Source organism: Camelus bactrianus, chromosome 23, assembly GCF_048773025.1.
Source record: "Camelus bactrianus isolate YW-2024 breed Bactrian camel chromosome 23, ASM4877302v1, whole genome shotgun sequence".
Taxonomy (NCBI): Eukaryota; Metazoa; Chordata; class Mammalia; order Artiodactyla; family Camelidae; genus Camelus; species Camelus bactrianus.
In genome coordinates, this window is record NC_133561.1 from 32249607 (window position 1) to 32268404 (window position 18798).

The 18798-nt window shown below is 49.0% G+C and overlaps 1 protein-coding gene across 2 annotated transcripts; it reads left to right on the plus strand.

Annotated features, from left to right (window-relative positions):
- The first annotated feature begins 2874 nt into the window (after positions 1–2874).
- Positions 2875–17104, plus strand: GOLT1A (golgi transport 1A). Of its 2 annotated transcripts, none has more exons than XM_010966923.3 (5): positions 2875–3034; positions 12469–12560; positions 13602–13780; positions 16055–16118; positions 16747–17104. In XM_010966923.3, the coding sequence occupies exons 1-5, from the start codon at positions 3010–3012 to the stop codon at positions 16783–16785; spliced, it is 399 nt and encodes a 132-aa protein (XP_010965225.1). In that variant the 5' UTR covers positions 2875–3009; the 3' UTR covers positions 16786–17104. The 2 variants fall into 2 exon arrangements, with proteins under 2 accessions (XP_010965225.1, XP_045380585.1); XM_045524629.2 differs by having other exon boundaries at positions 13668–13780.
- The last annotated feature ends 1694 nt before the right edge of the window (positions 17105–18798 follow it).

Sequence of the window (18798 nt, forward strand, 5' to 3'; positions counted from 1 at the left end):
TGAGGTGTCCTTCCCCCACCCGCGTCCATTCCTCCAGCCCAGGAGTAGCTGCACTGTCTCAGCACCCCCCGTGGTGGCCAGGACAGGCTTTCCAGGGTCTATGTCTTTCTCCCTGAGGGGGCCCCTCTCCAGGACAACGGGCTAGAGACAAGCCCCTCAGGGCCAAACTCTGGGACCCGGTGCTGTCACCTGAGAATCAGGCCAAGAGGGCCCAGTTTCAGGAGAGTTCAGTTCTGAGCTCACAGGTGGGCTCCGGGGCCGGGACCAGGAGCGGGGGATGGGGGAACAGGCATTCCCAGCAGCCATTGTATACACCCGTGGGCGCAGTCTAAAACCGCGATTAAGATGAGATCAGAAGCCTTTCATATAACAGCATTTAACAGTAGATTATGCCAGTAATATTAATAACTATTAATAGTATTAATAGTATAAATAGAAATTATCATAACTCCACTGGAATAGTGAAAACATTGGTTCACTAAGTATTTATTGTGCCAGGTACCTGGTTCTATGCATTTCACGTGTATTGACTCACTAATTCTCATTATATTTCTATATGAGAGGTACTATTATTATCCAAGAAATTGAGGCACAGAAAGGGTAAACAAAATATTTAAGGTCTCATGGAGCTAGGATAAAGTCCTGGGCACTCTGACTTCAGAGTCTGAGTTCTTAATCTACCGAAGGTTTCAATGGGGATGATACTGCCCCCTAAGGGTAAATTTGGAAAATTTCAAGGGAGCTTAAGTTGTCTCAATGCTAAGGGGGCAAAACTCTTATACTGGCATTTAGTGGCTGCAAGGCACAGGGCAGGTTTCCAAAATAAATCATTGTCCTTTGTTCTGCATGACTTTAAAATATACAACTGGACTAAACCGATTACCAGTATAAGTCATTCATACTGCAATTCATAATAGTCCTAGAAAATTTTTATAAGCGTCTTAATTTTTTAAAAATAGGTTTTATGAATAACAGCAAGTTAGGAGGTGGTTATTATGGAGAAAGCACTTAAATGGAATAAAGACAATGTCTCAAAATTGTGGAATAACCCACTCCATGCATTGTCTACACAATGTATTGCAACATTTCAACTACTGTGTATTTGGTCCCAGGGCAGCAGAGTCTGTCTCGCTGAATAAGCAAAAAGACCGACTGCAAAGAGTTGACAGAGGAGATCTGAGCGAGGCAGACATCATTAAAGCAAAGATATTTAAAATGCAAGGGATCTTCTTGGATCTCCTTAAGAAAATTCTTTCGAAATTCTTTCATATTATTTCCTCCTTTATGGTTTTTTTTTTTTAAGTTTTTACAGCCCAAGGATGAACACCTGTGTTGTAATAATTATACATGGAAATGTTTGGGGGATTTGCCTGTTGTTTTTCTATTTTTCTCTGACAGTCCCCGGGCTCCACATTCAATTGCTCTAAACAGCTTTATATAACCACTTCTCTCTCCAGTCCAGCCTCCATTACCCTTTGCTTATTGGAAATGTATGATCTCCAAAGACTTTTAAGATCCCACAGACTGAATTTTACCTCAACCCAGGATGGTGTTTCAAAACACAGATCTGTGTGTCTGTGATGAGTTACCACTACCCCGTTCTGTGCAGTGACACGGGGAGTTATTTCAATAACACACAGAAAGCCCAGTGCGTTTGCATTCACATCGTGTTTCTTCCTTGTCTCCACCTTGCCATCGCTAACCAGCTTTGCTGTGTAGTCTGTACTTCAATGGAGCTTATTTCCCTCTTTCTGTTTTTATAGGCAGGTACAGCTGGTCTGTTATGACTCACCTAACATTAGTTTTTATCCTAGTGTGAGGGAGCGCCCTACCGCTCTTTCATTTTCATGTATAGAGAGATGGGTTATTTGGATTTTGGGGGTGTGTATGTGTGGGTGTGTATAATGGCCTAGTCATCTATTTATGTTAAATTCAAGCTTATTACAGGTAGATGCAAGAAATCTGCCTACTTTATTTATGTCTTCTGGTAAGTCTTGCCTGAACATTTGTATATTGAGAGACACTGTGTTTTATTATATTTTTTCTTCTTTATTATGATTAACTTTGAGGTTTTAAAAAATGATATATGTATATGAGTTGCACTGAAGGACAGAGGGGACATTACAAAGCAGGTGCTGGCTCTCATGGGGATGGGAATCACTGCTCTACAAGGAGAGAAAGGATGTTAGACACTGTCCAGCCCCTCTTTTTTCAGGCCCACAGAGGGAGGAAAGGATGCAGTCACGTCTACACTGCTGGCGGGTAGACAAAAGCCAGGCTTTCTGAATCGTTGTCCCAACCCAGCCCTAAGCCTAAATTCACCTATCGTTTTCCAGAGCTCAACTTCACAGCCCAAAGCGGGACACCGCTGGGAGAAAGGAGGTCGAAGCCCTTCGTGTCTAACTCCCTTGGGACGTTTTTGCCCTAGATTCAGCAGAATCCGGCTCTCGCGTAAGGCTGTCAGCAACAGGTTTCACGCAGTTCCTTGTCGCCCCCTAGCGGCTAGCATGGGTACTAGCACAAAAATGGCAAACTCTTACTTACAAGATGCATTTAAGTACTCTTCCAAAGAGAAGCAGGTCCCAACTTCTTTCACACCTTTCACCAAGCCACGTGAGGAACCCAGGTATCCCACAAATCCCTGTTTTCCCATAAGCAGTCCAAGTTTTGCGAAAGAGATGGAAACAGCCGAACTCAGCCTCAGGGCGTCAGGGAATGGGGGTGGCGGAGCAATAGAAGATTCGGATGGGCGTGGCCTTCTCCCGGTGGGCGGAGGACGTGGGCGGGAGCAGTGCCCTCTGGGAAGAACCCGGAGAAGAGAACCCGTGACTTTAAGCAGCCCTGTGAGTATGTGTGTGTATGAGTGTGTAGGGGAGTTAATGATTTGCCAGAGGCTCGTTTCACAACTTACCAAGGGTCAGCTTCCCTCGAGCATGTACAAGTTCGGTCCTCTTTGCTCCTCACCCCTTGCCAGCTTCCACCCGGAAGGTCCCCCAGGCAGCCTGAAGCATGATCTCCATCACAGAATGGCAGAGTGAGTGTGAGGGACCGGTGCTGTGGAGGGAGCTGGGCTGGAACGGGGTATCCAGGCGAGAGTGGGTGGAGATGCAGCCCCGCCCAGCCGGGACCTTTCTCTGGGGAACCGGCAAGGCGACCTCTGGAGCCAGTTGGCTGGGAGCTGCTGTGTTGGCACCCTCCAGGCAGCGGAGGCAGGGCCGGGTGTGGCTCCCTGCCCTTCAGGGGGTGGGGGGCTGCTCAGGACCCCCAGGTAGCCAGAGGCTGGTGCCTGGGGGAACTGGTAAGTTTACCACTCAAGCTGGTCCCTTTCCCATACAGGGCTCTTTGATCTGGGATACTGCAAAGGCGGACCCAAAAGGCCTCTGCCTGTTCACACATCTTTCCCCCACAAACTCTGAGGGTCTCTTGGGTCCTTTCTTAGCAGAAATTCAACTCAGCTCCCCTCCCCAATCACCATGTCTTCACTCCTTTTAAATACCTTTCCCCTTCAGGGGAGAGGGCAGGGAGTCCCCAGATGTGGGAGAAGTGGTGAGAATGGTGGCTCTGTGAGTTTCATTTGGGTGAATTACTTAAAGCCAGTGTCTCCTCTGTGAACTTGAAGATACTGTTCATTCATTCACTGGAAAATTTGTCTCCTCTGTGTGCCAAGCTCTGTGTTGGGCACAGAGTATACAACAGTGAATGGAACAGACATATTCCCTGCCTACGTTCCAGAACGAGGATACAGGTAATTAACAGATAAAGAAGTCAGTATGTCAGATGGTGATACATCCTCTGGACAAAAATAAAACAGTATAAGGAGGCCCAGGAGTGCCGGGTAAGAGGGGCTGCTGCTTTGTATGTAGAGTGATCAGGAAAAGCTTCCCTGGGAAGGTGCTTTTTGTACAGAGACCCATAGGCAGTGAGGAAACAAAACCATGCAGCTATCAGGAGGGGGAAATCCTAGGAAGCGGAGACAGCCAGTGCAAAGGCCCTGGGGCATTAGCATACTTGATGTGTTGTTTGAAGACCCAGGAGGCTTGTGTGGCTGGAGCAAAGTGAGAAAAGGGGAGAATAGCAGGAGGCTCATCAGGGAGGTCACTGAGAGGCCAGACTGCATTAAGAATTTTGGTTTTATCTCCTTAAGATGGGAAACCATTGGAGAATTTTGTGCAGAGGGGCAATGTGACCTGCTTATATTTTTAAAAGATCACTCTGGATCCTGGATTGAGAATAGACTAGAGAGAAGTGGGGTCAGCAACATGGAGATGAGTTCTGAGGCAAGAGATGGTGCATGGGAGACCAGTTCTGAGGTGAGAGGTGGTGGAGGAGACCAAGGTGGCAGCAACAAACTGGTAGGAACTGGTCAATGCTGAGTCTGCGCTGAGGAAATTGCTGAAGGGATTGGCTGATGGACTGGATGTGGGGTGTGAGAGAAAGAAGTCAAGAATGCCCCCACTATTCTTAACCTGAGCAGTTAGGAGGGTTGAGTCGCAGAGGAAGCAGGAGTTGGGTTTTAGACGTGTTGAGTTTGACGTAAAGTAGATAGTCAGGTGTATGACTCTGGAATGGAGAGGGAAAGCTGGGAGTCGCCAGCATATAGATGGTATTTAAAACCAGGAGATAACCTGGGGCACAGTTTCTCAGCCTCCGCACTGCTGACATTTGGGGGCAGGGTAATGCTTTGTTGTGGGGTCTGTCCTGTTCATTGTAGGATTTTAGCAGCATCCTTGGCCTCTACCCACTAGGTGGCAGTAGCACACTCTCACTCCCAGTTGTAACAATCAGAGCGTCTCTAGACCTAACACAATATCCCCTGAGGAACAAAATCACCATCCCCTTCTCCCCCGGACGCCCCCTCTAAGTTGAGAACCACTGACCTAGGGGGAGGAAAATAGAGAAAAGATGGCTGAAGCCTAAGCCAGTGGCAAACTAACATTTTATTAAGCCAAAATGTGCTGAGTCCTATGAAGAGTGTGCTAAGTCCTGCGAGAGAGAGAGAAATGAGGGGACCAGACTAAGTTGGGGAATAGAGAGTGGACCAAGTTTCCCTGAGAAACTGACATTGTCATGGAGACCTGAAGGCAGGTAACAGATGGGAAGAGACTGCATGTGCAAAGGCCCTGAGGCAGGAAGGCTCATCCTGGAAACAATGATGTGGTTGGAGTGTGACAGGCAAGGGCAATAGTGGCAGGAGATGAAGCTGGTCAAGCAGGCGTAAGCCCTAACATGCAGGGCCTGTAAGCCAGGGAGTGAACGGGAGGACTCTTTCATTCTAAGCCATGACAGATTCTCTGCAGTGCACATGAGTGGATTACATGTTTTCTAAGATCCCTGACTCTGTGTGGAGAAGTGATAAGAGGGTGGCAGGAACGAAGCAGGAGACTAACTGGGAAATGTTGCAAGAGTCCAGGAAAGAGCTCCTGGCGGCTTGGAATTAAGTGGTGAGCTTGGAGAGAAGTGGACAGCTTTCAACATACATTTGGGAAGAGGAAGCAATAAAACCCAGCAGTTGGTTGAATGGGACAGGGGAGGTGGGATGGAGGAGCAGTGAGGGAGACTCAGTGATGGCTCTTGGGCTCCTGCCTTGAACTGCTGGTGGCGGGGTGGTGACATTTTATTTCATCGGGGGAAAACTGAGCAAGGTACAGCTTTGAGGAAGGAGGCTCAATAGCTCTGTTTGGACTTGTTCAGCTCAAGATGCCTTGGAGAGAGAACACCAAGCAGATATGCCACATCAGCAGCTGTATATGAGTCTGGAAGCTCCGAGAGAGGCGTGGGCTGGAAAGGTCGATATTGACATTGTCAGCACACAAGGGACATTTGAAGACCTAGAAACAGATGTGAAATGAGAATGAGAGGTGAGCTGGGGCTGAAGCCCTGAGGAATCCAAACCCCTAGGGGAAGAGAGGGAAGTAGGACCTGGCGAAGAAGACTAGGGAAGAGCGGTCAGCACAGCAAGAAGAAGTCAAGAATGTGTTGTCCTGGAATCCGAGAGAGGATATTTCAAGAAGGGAGTGGCCACCCCAACAGATGAGGACCAACATCTGTCCTCCGGATTTGGGAGCATGGGCGTCACAGATGGTCAAAGCCTGTGGAGGGGGTGAGGGCAGAAGTGGACCAGACAGGGTTGATGAAAGGCACTTTTTCTAGAGCCAAACTGCTAGGTTCAAACCCTGGTTCTGCTGGCTGCTGGCTGTGCACGCCTGGGCACAAGTTAAGCCGCTTGACCTAACTTCTCAGCGTTTCAGCTCTGCTTGTGAAATGGGACTAACAGCATACTTTCCTCATAGGCAGTTATGAAAATATAACAGAATTGCTCAGGCTGCCTGGCACCACGTGTTCTTAGTGTCAGCAGTTACTGATATTAATCACTACTGTTAATTTTTAAAAGACAGACGAGGATCTTTCTCTTCTCATGTCCCTCCTTCCTCTTCCTGAACAATTCAGACCTAAAGCCATGAGATGGGGCGAGGGCGGTACCCAAGGCAGGTGTCAGAGCCCCAGCCGGGTGGAGGGTGTTCACAGTGGGGTTGGCCTGGTGCCAGGGCAGAGGCAGGAGGGCATCCTGGCAGGGACAGGGTAGGGGCAACTTTATGATGGAGGGGCCTGCAGACACGATCTTGATGAAGTGCTTAAAGAAACACCACCAGTTACAGGTCAAACTGAAATTGTGCATCACCTGAGAAGAACACGGCATCACATCTTGTTGATATTTCTGCAAAATCTGAATCTAGTCCTGAGGAAACATCACACAAATCCAAATAGACGGACAGCTACAGGATAACCGCCCAAATCTTCAGAAGTGTCAAGGTCATGTCAGGGAAAGACTGAGGAACTGTTCCAGACACAACAGATTGCAGAGACAGGGCAACCAAATGCCACATGTGGTTCTGAACTGGATCTCTTCGCTGGGACAACGGATGAAACCTGAGTGGGGTCTGAGCTTTGGATGGTAGTGATGTATCATCCGTGTTAATCTCCTGACTTTGACGGTTGGGTCCCAGTTGTATTGGAGAATAAAGGAAGCCACTGCCAAGGATTCAGGGGTAATGAGATTGCTGGTGGCAACTGCTTCCAAATGGTTCAGGAACAAAATTCTTTGTACATACTTGCAACTGTTCTGTCCATTTGATATTGATTTTATTTTATTTTTCATTCTTTCAAAATTTTATTTATTTATTTTTCTGTCAGTCTTTTTTTGGGGTGGTGGGGGAAGTAATTAGGCTTTTGTTGAATTTTATTTAATGTAATTTATTTTATTTTTATTTGATTTATTTATTGTATTTAGTTTTTATTTAATTTATTGATTTAATTTATTTATTTTATTTAATTTATTTTATTTACTTTATTAACCTCAGTGGAGGTGCCAGGGGATCACGCCCAGGACCTCGTGCATGCTAAGCACATGCTCTACCACTGAGCTCTACCTTATAAAATCAAATACTGATTTTTACAAAGAGGAAAGGAGAGGGAAAATGAATGGTGTCTGAGGCTCCCTTGCAGAGCCTCAAGCCAGGAGGCCCCGTCCCTCTGCCTGCTCCAGGGGATACTGCTTTCCTTGGAGCCGTGGCTGCTTTCTGGAGCAAGAAATATGAACCTGGCTTCAGTTAGTGTGAGCTACAGAGTGGGGCATCGGGGCAGGCTGGCTGCAGACCCTGGGCTTTCCTTGGCAGCTGCTCCAGATCTGCAGGGCCGGGGCGAACAGGGCATCCAGGCAGCCATCTATGGTCATTCTTGAGGTCTAGGGAGCACCCCACCTTCTCACCAGGTGGCACCCTGGAGAGCCAGGCATCCCTGGAGAGTTCCCTGAGCCTCCCAGCTGTTCTCCGCTCCGCTCCGTAGCCTGGAGCCCTGGCTGACCTCCAGCAGGGGTTGCACTGCCCCAGCTGTCTGGGTCCCAGAGACCGTGGGCTGCGGGCACTTCGGTCCCTCCTGGTGATGTGCCCCATCCCCCACCCTCTCTGCCATGCTGGCTGCCCCCAAAAAACTTCAGGAACAACCCCCGGCTCGCCTCGTCATTTGACTGAAATCTCTTAGCTACTCCACCAGCGAGAGGCAGAGGATGGTCTGCGGCTTGTGTGTGAGAAACACCATCTCTGACCCTTCTCTGTGGGGTGCTGTGTTCAGGGGTGCAGTTTCTCCACTGAATGCTGGAAGCACTAAGTGTGGCCCATAAAGAAGGCTGTCCCCGATCACAGGAAAATTCTGGAAACACGCCAGTCCTTGAAGGGCAGTGTGGGACAAGTTGGAAAAGTAATCGCTATGTAAGCCTGCAAATCATTGCTGCAGAAAAAGGTATAACATAGGAGAGAAGGCGTGAAGTGTGAATTTGAGAACCATATACTCTTCCTACCAAATGAGAAAGAGGCTGTACTTAAGTGCTCACGGGCTGGGCACACGGGTATATTAACAAAACAAAATGAATCCCCCACAAAATGTCCATGGTATGTTTCTACCCAAATACACCTACTAAGGGAGCTGGAGGGGACGGGTGTACTGTCAGAGCTGAAATCAATGACATATTTTCATGGTGGGTGTAAGCTACTAAGAGATACTTTCATAACAGACGTAAAATCTTAAAATACCTTTGTCATTCAAATGAAAGAAATATGGATGTGGTCTTCCCCACAGCATCCTGGTCCATATAGAATTATCCTGACATAGTAGCTGTACTTCTAAATGCACAGCTTGTTGTCTCTGAGGATAGAAAAATCATGCAACGTGGAAAGGCAGACTACAACTTCAATCATGATCAGGGGAGCTATGCTCTTCCCAGGGCCCTGGGTTCTAAGAGATTTAATTCAGGCAGGCATTACTAGGAGGCAGAAATAGGAAATGAGCCTGAATAGATCAAGGAAGTTTGTCAGAAACAGGAGGATTAGTAGAAGATGGATTCTGGGCAGCTGGGCGATGTGTTGAGAGAAATGATGTTGTACTGGTTGTAACAAACCCAGCTGTGCCGAAAGGGAGACCCTTATTGGGACTGGCATTTTTCTGAAGTATGAGTTGAGCAAACTTTCAGCCCATAACTTGAAGGATAAATCTCATCTCTTATTAGTAATTCTTTTAAAGAAGCCCTTTGGCCTGATTTCTATACTGGAACTGATTCTAATCCTCTTAAGATCTGTATGGTCACAGATTATGAAAGATTAGCTACCTGAAAGACAATTGTGTTTCATTTTCTTTCCGTTGTAAATATAATTTAGCTGGTAAGCCTAGTCTTAATATTTTTGTTTTTGTTTTGTTTTGTTTTTTACAGTTCTGTCTCTTAACAATCAGACTTTTAACAACTTTTTGCCACAGTAGAAACCTGGCAATAATGTCAATGTCATAGATATCGTAAGGATCAAATCTAAGAAGTTAGTTAACAAGTCCAGTAAAAATTTTTCTCTTTAAAAATTACGTATATATTTTCTTTTTTAAAATTAAGCCATTTTAAATAATGTTATACACGTTGTAACTTTAAAAGACACTCTTGCTGTATCCCTATTCACCCTATAATTTACCAAAGAAGACATTTTAGCTGTATTAAGTAAATAAAGCAAGTTGCAAAACTATGTACAGTATAAACTTAAAGTTGCACCTCATCAGTAATTTTTTAAAAGGAAGCAACACAATTTCATTTACAATAATATCAAAAAGAATAAGATACTTAGGAATAAGCTCAACCAAGGAGGCCGAAGGCTTGCACCCTGAAAACTACAGAATGTTGCTGAAGGAAATTTTAAGATGCAAATAGGTAAAAAGACATCCCATGTTCATGGATTGGAAGAATTATATTGTTAAAGTGTCAGTACTACCCAAAGCAATCTACAGATTTAATGCAATACCTGTCAAAATCCCAATAGCATTTTTTTTTTCAGGAATAGAAAAAGCCATCCTAAAATTCATATGGAGGGGCAGTGTATAGCTCAAATGGTAGAGCACATGCTTAGCATGCGTGAGGTCCTGGGTTCAATCCCCAGCACTTCTGTTTAAAAAATTAAACAAACAAACAAAATTACCCCCCAAAAAATTTTTCTTTAAAAAAGCACAGAAAAAATTCATATAGAATCACAAGGGATCTTGAATAGCCAAAGCAATCTTGAAAAAGAAGAAAGTTGGAGGTTTCACACTTCCTGATTTAAAAGCTTATTACAAAGCTACAGTAATCAAAACAGTGTGGGACTGGTGTGAAGACAGACATATAGGCCAATGGAATGGAGAGCCCAGAAATAAACCCTGGCATCTATAGCCACATGGTTTTCAACAAGGATGCCAAGACCACTCAATGGAGAAAGGACAGCCTTTTCAACAAATGTTGTTGGCGAAACTGGATATCCGTGGGCAAACGAGTGAAGTTGGACTCTTCCATCATATGTAAAAATTAACTCACAGTTCATTTTATCTCTAAGTAAGAGCTAAAACAAACTCTTAGACGAAAACATAGGAGAAAAGCTTCATGAAGCTGGATTTGAAATAACCCAGTTATTTCTTGGGTATGATACCAAAAGCCCAGGCAACTAATGAAAAAATTGATAAATTGGCTTATATCAAAATTTAAGCCTTCTGTGTATCAAAGGGCACAGTCAGCAGAGTGAAAAGGCAACCTACAGAATAGGAGAAAATACCTGCAAATCATTTACCTGCTGTGGGGTTGCTATCCAGAGTACACAAAGGACTCCTACAGCTCAACAGCAACAACGACAAAACCCAAACAGCCTGCTTTTTAAAATGGGCAGAAGACTTGAATAGACACTTCTCAGAACAAAAGTACACAAACGATCAACAGGCACATGAAAAGACGCTCAACGTCACTAATCATCAAGGAAACGCAAATCAAAACCTCAGGAGGTACCACTTCACACCCATTAGGACGGATGCAAAAAAACCCAAAACAAAGCAAAACCCAAAAACTAACTAGCATTGGTGAGGATGTAGAGAAATTGGAGCCCTTGTGCACTGCTGGTGGGAATGTAAAATGGTGCGACTTCTGCGGGAAACTGGTGTTTCCTCAAAAAAACTAAAAATAGAAGTACTGAATGAGCCAACAATTCCATCTCTGAGTATATACCCGAAAGACGTGAAAGCAGGGTCTCAGAGACACATTTGCTCACCTGTTTACAATAGCCAAAGGTGGAAGCAACCCAAGTGTCCATCCAAAGATGAATAGATAATCAAAATGTGGTGTATACATACAATGGAATATTATTCAGCTTTAAAAAAGGAAATTCTAACACATGGTACAATGTGGATAAGCCTTGAAGACATTATGCTGAGTGAAATAATCCAGTCACACAAAGACAAGCACTGTATGATTCCAATCATACGAGGTACCTAGAGTGGTTAGAATCACAGAAATCCAAAGTAGGATATGGTGGCTACCGAGGGAGGGAGGAACGGGGAGCTGTTTAGTGGGTAGAGAGTTTCAGTTTTGCAAGATGAGTCTGGAGGTGGGTGGTGGCCACAGCACAAGATGGTGAAGGTGCCTAACCCCACTGAACTATGTTCCTCAAAATGGTTAAGATGGTCACTTTTATGTGTATTTTATCATAATTTAAAATTTTCAATGTGAATTTTAAAATGAAGCAACACGGTGAATTGTCATTTGTAGACTATCAGAGTGGCAAAGGTAAAGTAAAATTAATGATTCTGTGTGATGGAGAGGGTTGAGGAGAAAAGGAGCTTCATATCCTAAACAGTCTGCACGTCTGTGCTGTGCCCCCTGGCTCTGAGCCAGGTCCTGCAGTTCAGAGAATGAGTTGGCATAGAACAAAAGACATGCTGCTGATGGGGCCCACCTGGCAGAGAACAGCCCGGCCACTGTGGCTGGAGCTAGGGCACCGAGGGGCGTGTGGCGGGGGCGGCCAAGGTGCTGGCTGGGGTGTAGACTCCCAGGTGATGAGCACATTCCTGATTGATGCTTTCCCTTCCCCAATCATGAGAGGTCATCATCGGGAGGCTGGGAAGAGGAGTGGCTTCGTGGAGAAAGGAGACAGTGAAGCCTCCTGAGCATTGACTAGGGCAGACCCGCTGGGCAGTTCTGAGACCCTCTGGGGCTGGCGGCTGTGCGTTTTCAGTGGTACCCCTCTGCAAGAGGACAGGACCAGAGTAGGTGGGGGTTGTGTTCAGCCAGGGACCCAACTCCGATGATGATCGAGATGCTGCAGCATTTGAAGACAGAGGAAACTGAAAACAGCAAGAGATGAGGGTAGCACTAGCTGCTTCATAGAGCTGTTGGGAGGCCAGGAGGTCAGAATCTGTAGAAATGACCAGCAGTTTCCAGGTGCTAAACGCAGATCCGTGCCCATCCCGCCCTTCCCTTCGCATCTCGTCATCCCCTGAGGGCACGGAAGCCAAGATTCCTGGGTGGAAATGGAGCCGCCCCCCCCCCCAGAGGACACCTGCCTAGGGGCAGTGAGGGGAAGTTCCAGCACCCCCACCTGCTCCCCGAAGCCCATCCCACCACTACCTCCTTGCCCACTGCAGAGATTGGCGTGGGCGTCACTGGCTTCGGCATCTTCTTCATCCTCTTCGGAGTGCTCCTGTACTTTGATTCGGTGCTCCTGGCCTTCGGAAACGTGAGTCCCCCAGCCCTGTGAACCTACCCGAGGTCTCCGTTGCTGGGTGGGTCGGCCCTGAGTTTGTTCAGATCCTGCCCATCCAGGAGTCAGGCTCTATCAAGCCCAGGCAGGCAAGGGTGGCTGGGGATGGACGGTGAGGTCTACTGGGCACGGAGAGTCTGAGGACCTGGATTCTCATGCCAAGCTCTGGGCGAGGCCCTGGGGGTGCCAAGATGAATAAGACACTGTCCCTACCAGCGGAATCCCACACCTTGAGACAGGAATGTGACATCAATGTAGATGACTGGGAGGAGGGCAGGGGCAGTGATAAAGTCACTGGAAGATAAACACATCTAATCTGAAACAAGGTGCTTGGAGGAAAGAGAGCATGCCCTGTGGGAGAAGGATGAAAAGGAATCTGGGGAAAAAAGGGGTGTGGGAGTGGATAAAGCACTTCCAGGTAGCTGGAACAGCAAGAGAAAAGGTAGGGAGATGGAGAGGAAGAGCACAGAACATGCTGGAAGACAGCCAAAGGGTTAAGTCTGACAGGAGCCCGGGCATTTGTAAGGGATCATTAGCCAAGCTGAAGAGGGTGACAAGGCCACAGAGCAGAGGCCTGGACTATTAACTCCATAGGCAGTGGAGCCCTGACAGTTCCCTGTGCCTTTGGGTATGGCTGCCAAACCTATTTAGGCCTCAGTCTTCACCTCTGTAAAATGGACAGAATCTCACTATCCCTTCTTACTTGGAAGGTGTGATGAGAACTGATGTCATATATGAAATACTTGGGATCCAAGAAATTGGGCTGAACTGGGTGTGAAGCCAGAGACTTTCCAAGTTCTCCTTGTCCACCCTGCCCCTGGAAACTCCTGTTTCTACCAGTTCAAATTACTCAGGGCTCTGGGATTTTTCCACATTTCTGGGTCACCCTCTCCCATATGGTCCCTCCTCGAAGATTTAGCAAGACCTGCCCCGTGCCTGCTGCGTGACTCCGGGCCTGGCCCTGACTCCCGCGGGGGCCAGTGTCTTTGTTCTCACCCTGCTCTCCCTCCCTGGCAGCTGCTGTTCCTGACCGGCCTCTCCCTCATCATTGGTCTGAGGAAGACATCTTCCTTCTTCTTCCAGAGACACAAGCTGAAGGGAACAAGCTTCTTCCTGGGGGGTGTGGCCATCGTGCTCCTGCGCTGGCCCCTCCTGGGCATGCTCCTCGAAACCTATGGCTTCTTTAACCTCTTCAAGTGAGTGCGGGTCCCTTTCCCCTGGAGGGGCCACCAGGGCCTCTGAGCAGCTGAGATCAGGTCTGGGCAGCGTGACCAGCAGTGCATCCAGAAGCTGGACTTTATCCTGCAGGAGAGGGGAGCCACGGAAGAGTTGAAATTGGGGAGGGGTATCAGGTAGACACTACAACCGTAGGTTGAAGGATAAGTTGGAGGGATCGGCCAGTCCACCAGCAAACATTGAGCACCTGCTGTGTTCCCATTACTGGGCTTGTCACCAGGGAAGAGACACAGGGCCTGCCCTCAAGTCTAGCAATCTAGATAGAGAGGAGGGGCAGTGAGCTGACATTTGCTAGTCCCCTAATGCACCAAGCACACTCACAATCATCCCCTCGTTTTGCCCTCTCCACAACCCATGGTAAGACTGTCCTCTGCTTTACAGATAAGGAAACCAATGCTTAGAGAGACTGCCCCTGCCCAAGTTCTCACAAGCAGTATGCAAAGGATCTGAACTTGACCCAGGTGTCTTTGGCTCATGTTCCCACATCCCTCGGCATGTCCTGTGTCAGCCTGGGCCCGATGAAAGGCAGGGAGCTCAGTGAAGATGTGTGGGCTCCATCAGGGCCAGGGAGGTGTCCCAGCGGAAGCAGGACTAGAGACAGGCCTTGGATGGGTAGGGTCTCCGAGAAGACTGGAGGGTGCTTAAGGAGAAGAAAGAAAAGGATGATATTGGGGAAGACCATCTCTGGGGCACTGAGGAGAGAACAGGGGTGGGACGGGGATGATGTGGGCTGGAAGAATTGTGGCTTATGGACTCATGGGAAGGAGCTGGGATCGGGAACCCTGGATTCTCATCAGAGCCCTCAGCTTGCTCAGTGCAGCCTTGAAAACACCCTGATCCACCCAGATGCCCGACACCTCAGAGACACCCTGTAGTGTGGCTTCAGGAACGAAATTTTCTCACAGGTGTCCTGCCGTCCATTATTTAACATTCAGATATATCATTATTCAAACAGTCATTTATTGGGGGGTGGAGAATAGCTCAGTGGTAAAGCACGTGCTTAGCAGGCACGAGGCCCTAGGGTTCAGTCCTTATTACCTCCATTAAAATTAAAATAAAATAAGAAAAAAAATTTTAAACCCCAACTTACAAATAGTCATTGATTCAAACAGTCAGTTATATTTAAAATACCTACTATGTGCCAAATACAGGGCTGGGTGTGGGGATACAGTGCTAAACAAGGAGGAACTTCCAGCGGAGCTTATAATTTCGTAAGGAAGGCAAACTAACTCTGAAAATAGTTACCATTTGTTGAGGGCTTAGAAGTGTAAGTAGAGCCACTGCAGATTCAGTAGCTCAGAGCTGTAAGAGCCCTCAGAGATGCAGGGGAACTTCAGGCCCAAGGAGAGGAAGTAAGTAACTCAGCCAGAATTCAGATTCCCACTCCCCTCACCTTTGCTGCACGCAGGGGCCCCTTCCAACGCCAGCCTCCGTGCCTCCCAGCCGTTTGGAGGGTCACCCATCCTCGCGGGGTGTGTGTGATGAGCCCGAGGCGTGGGAGAGAATAAACAGCACAGCGGTCCCGCCTGGAGGCCAGGAAACCTGCGGCAGGTGGTACACACCAGTGCAGGGAGGGGAAGACAGGAACATTAGTAAAAATAAATATTTCCCAAGCATGGAAGGCCTTATGATGTAGATACCATTATTAATAGTATTACTAACCCCATTTTACAGCGAGAAACTGAGATTCAGAAGTTAAGGGATTTGCCCAAGTTGACCAGTGCCAGTGATGGGCAGAGCCAGGACCTGAACCCAAGGAGCCTGCCCCCGGGGCCTCTATTCTTGAGAGCTTGTCAGGAGGGGCTGGCGGGGAGCGCAGCTACTCCTACACCCTTGGCCGAGCAGAACAATCCTCCTCTATCGGGATGGTGGTCCTCTTCATCCAAGCATACGGCTTAGGGAGGGACGCACATGAAGCTGTGAGGCAGGAAGATGACACCCGCCTAGGCAGCCAGATCAGCCGAATCAACCCTGGAGATCAATGACAGATGACAAGGACAGGGTGACAGATGTCGCAGCCAGATCGCCCTCACATCCCCGGGGCCTTATTCTTAACTACTCCACTTGGCTGCCTCTCAAAAAACAGGGCTGCGGCACCACGCCCACTCCCAGTGCCCTGGGGCCCGCTCTCTTGGGAGACAAAGCTGGAGCCTTTGGGGGGACCTCAGCCTCACTGCCCTCATCCTGCCCTCCCAGGCCATCACTGACCCCTCTCCCCACCTCTCTGCTCTTAGGGGCTTTTTCCCTGTCGTCTTTGGCTTCCTGGGCAATTCCGCCAACATCCCCTTCCTGAGTGCGGTAAGTGGGTTATTCCTGTGGCTTGGTGGTGCTGCCCTGGGGTGGGTGGGGCACACGGCGTTGGTAAAACTGGATGTGCTGTGGACCCTTCCTCATCGCCCCAGGTTGGCCAGCCTCAGCTCATCCTCCCCATCCTGTACGTTCTCCATTTGACAAGAGCAGATGAGATGAGGGGTGAGCAGCTGAACCTGAGGCATGGACATAGAGAACTGACGCTAGCTCTTTATTAGAGCCAAAGAGACAGAGGCTCGGGGACTCCAGGTGACCCAGCCAGAAGGTGCTAGGTTTCTGGGGAGCTGGCTGAGTCTGGGCCAGGCATGGAGAGGACGTGTGACAGCAGGAAAAGCAGATGGCAGACTGTCCTCTCCTTGGGGCAGGCATGGGGCAGTGGTCCCCTCCCTTTCTCTGAAGCACCTGACAAAATACGAGCTCTCTGAGAAGCCGGGGGGGGGGGATGGTCCCTAAGCCAGCACCTTGACATGCCAGCCAGCTGGGCACATCCCCGTAGCCCCGTCTCCGCATCTACGCTCCGCACTGCTCCTGGCTCTCAAGGCCAGCTTCGTAATAACCTAGATATTGAGTCTGCTCTCCACGCTTTGTCTGGAGTAATGATTCTTGGCTCCCACAGCTGTTCCGGAGGCTTGAAGGCACCAGCTCAATGGTCTGAACAGCAGAGATGAGCTCCTTGAACTTGGATCTTTGGTTGAGGGGGCTGGAAAGGAAAGGGGGGCCACCCCCAGGCCCCCGCCCTGCACTGACTCATCTCCCCATCATACCTGGACTTCTCCAAGTCCAGAAGGAAGGACGGAGCCGAATGACTGACCTCTAATTCCAGAGTGAACTCAAGAGGCTGTCAGCACTGCTGGGAGCAGAGATCCAGGGCCCCATGGAAGCTGCACTGGGGCGGGTATCACATCCTGTCTTGTATTTATCAGAGGAAAAGCACGGATTAAATCCTCAAGCTGGGGGCGTCCCTGAGACTCACAGTCAGTGTCTCCAGCCCAGTAAGTTCATTTCCGGACTCGGGGCAGGCCGACCCACACACACACATTCGACTGTTCTCATGCCCTGTGATTTTTATCCTGGGGTTAACTAGTCCTAATGAATGAGATGATATATTTGCAAGCCCCTGTTAGCAGTAGGTATTAAACAAGTGATGGGTATTAATCCCGCATAGTGGCAGGAAGTGCTTCTCAACCATTAATTAGGTGGATATATTTAAAATATATCCAGGTAGATCCTGCGCTGGGGTAGAGACCCAGCCCCTGAGGGTAGAGACGTAGCCCCAACCTTCCGAGGGCCCCAGTCTCCGTCCGAGGGTGAAGTGCATTCTTTACAGGCTCAAGAAAGAGACAGGAGGCCCCTGCTGTGGGTACATTTAGTAAATCTCTGTGAGGGCCCCCTCTGTGTGTACCGAGCAAGGAGCAGGGGTTGGAGGTGCAAAGGGAAGCAAACCTGCCCTGCCTTCAAAGTGAGGGTCACAGCAATTACAAAACAGTGTGATCCCAACCCCAGACGTGGCGGTGGGACCCCAGGAACAGCATCTGGACACACCGCACATGGAGGTCACTCCTCCGCGTTCCCTGAGCATCCCCCAGGTACGTCCACCTTCTAGAACTACCGTTTTTTGCTGCTTTCTTGGCCGGCTGCTCACATACCTGTGGCCGCCATCTGACCATGGCATATTCATCTCCAAACCCTGTGCTGAACACGTGCTCACTAATTGTTTGGGGAAAGAAGGGATGAGGGAAGGAAGAAAAAGAGACAGTCCCCCACCCAGTCCCAGATCCCAGCCCCGGAGCTGCCCCCTGGTCTGAGTCCCAGGCTGAGCTGCCAGAGCTGGGAGCACACGGGGATCAAACAGCCCCTGGGCAGACTGTGCCGTGTCCTCTCCCTCCCGCCCCCGCGTCCTGCTCACGTCACACTGGCTGTGTCGTGGCTCTTGTCTGGAGGGGGATCATCACATGCTCACCCCCTCCTCTCAGTCCATTTCCATGTTTTGGGGGGCAGGACAGGTCTCTGTGTGGGTCTGGGGAATAGGGAGTGAGGGGGATGAAAAGCACTTGTGGGGCTAAGAAAGCCAGACCTGGAAGGCTGCTGGGGTGGGAAGAAGAGGCTAATTTCAGTCATGAGAACCAGGAGGCGGGAGGCAGCCCTGGGGAGCACTGTGCCCTCTGAGGGGGTCTGAGGAGGAGGGAGCGGGAGGCAGAGGTGGGCCTGTCCCTGGCCACGTCACTCAGGCTTTATAAAAGAGACGTGATCAGGGGGCTGGTAAGAGTGAGTGCAGGAGCCCAGCTCCCCCTCCCTCCGGGTGTTCACCCTCCCAAGCATTAACATCACCGCCTCAGAGACCCCGCGGATCTCCCACTGCACCAGGACAGAGCCAAGGCAAGGTAGGTGCGCTGTGCAGTGCACACCTGGGGAGGGGTCTGGCCGGACCCGGGGAGGCTCCAGAGGTGGGAGCAGAAGTTCAGCTCCAAGACTGACAGGTGTGTCCCAGGCAGGCAGAGGAGGCACTGTTCTTTTTACTGGGTTGGCCAGATTATTCTGGGGGGTCTGGGTAAACACACTGACCTGCACTTTATGAAATCAGGACCTTGGGGATTCCTTTCTGTGGAAGGAGTAAGAGCAGCAAATGAACTCTGTGGCTGCGATGAGAGACTGCAGAAGCTTTTGGAGG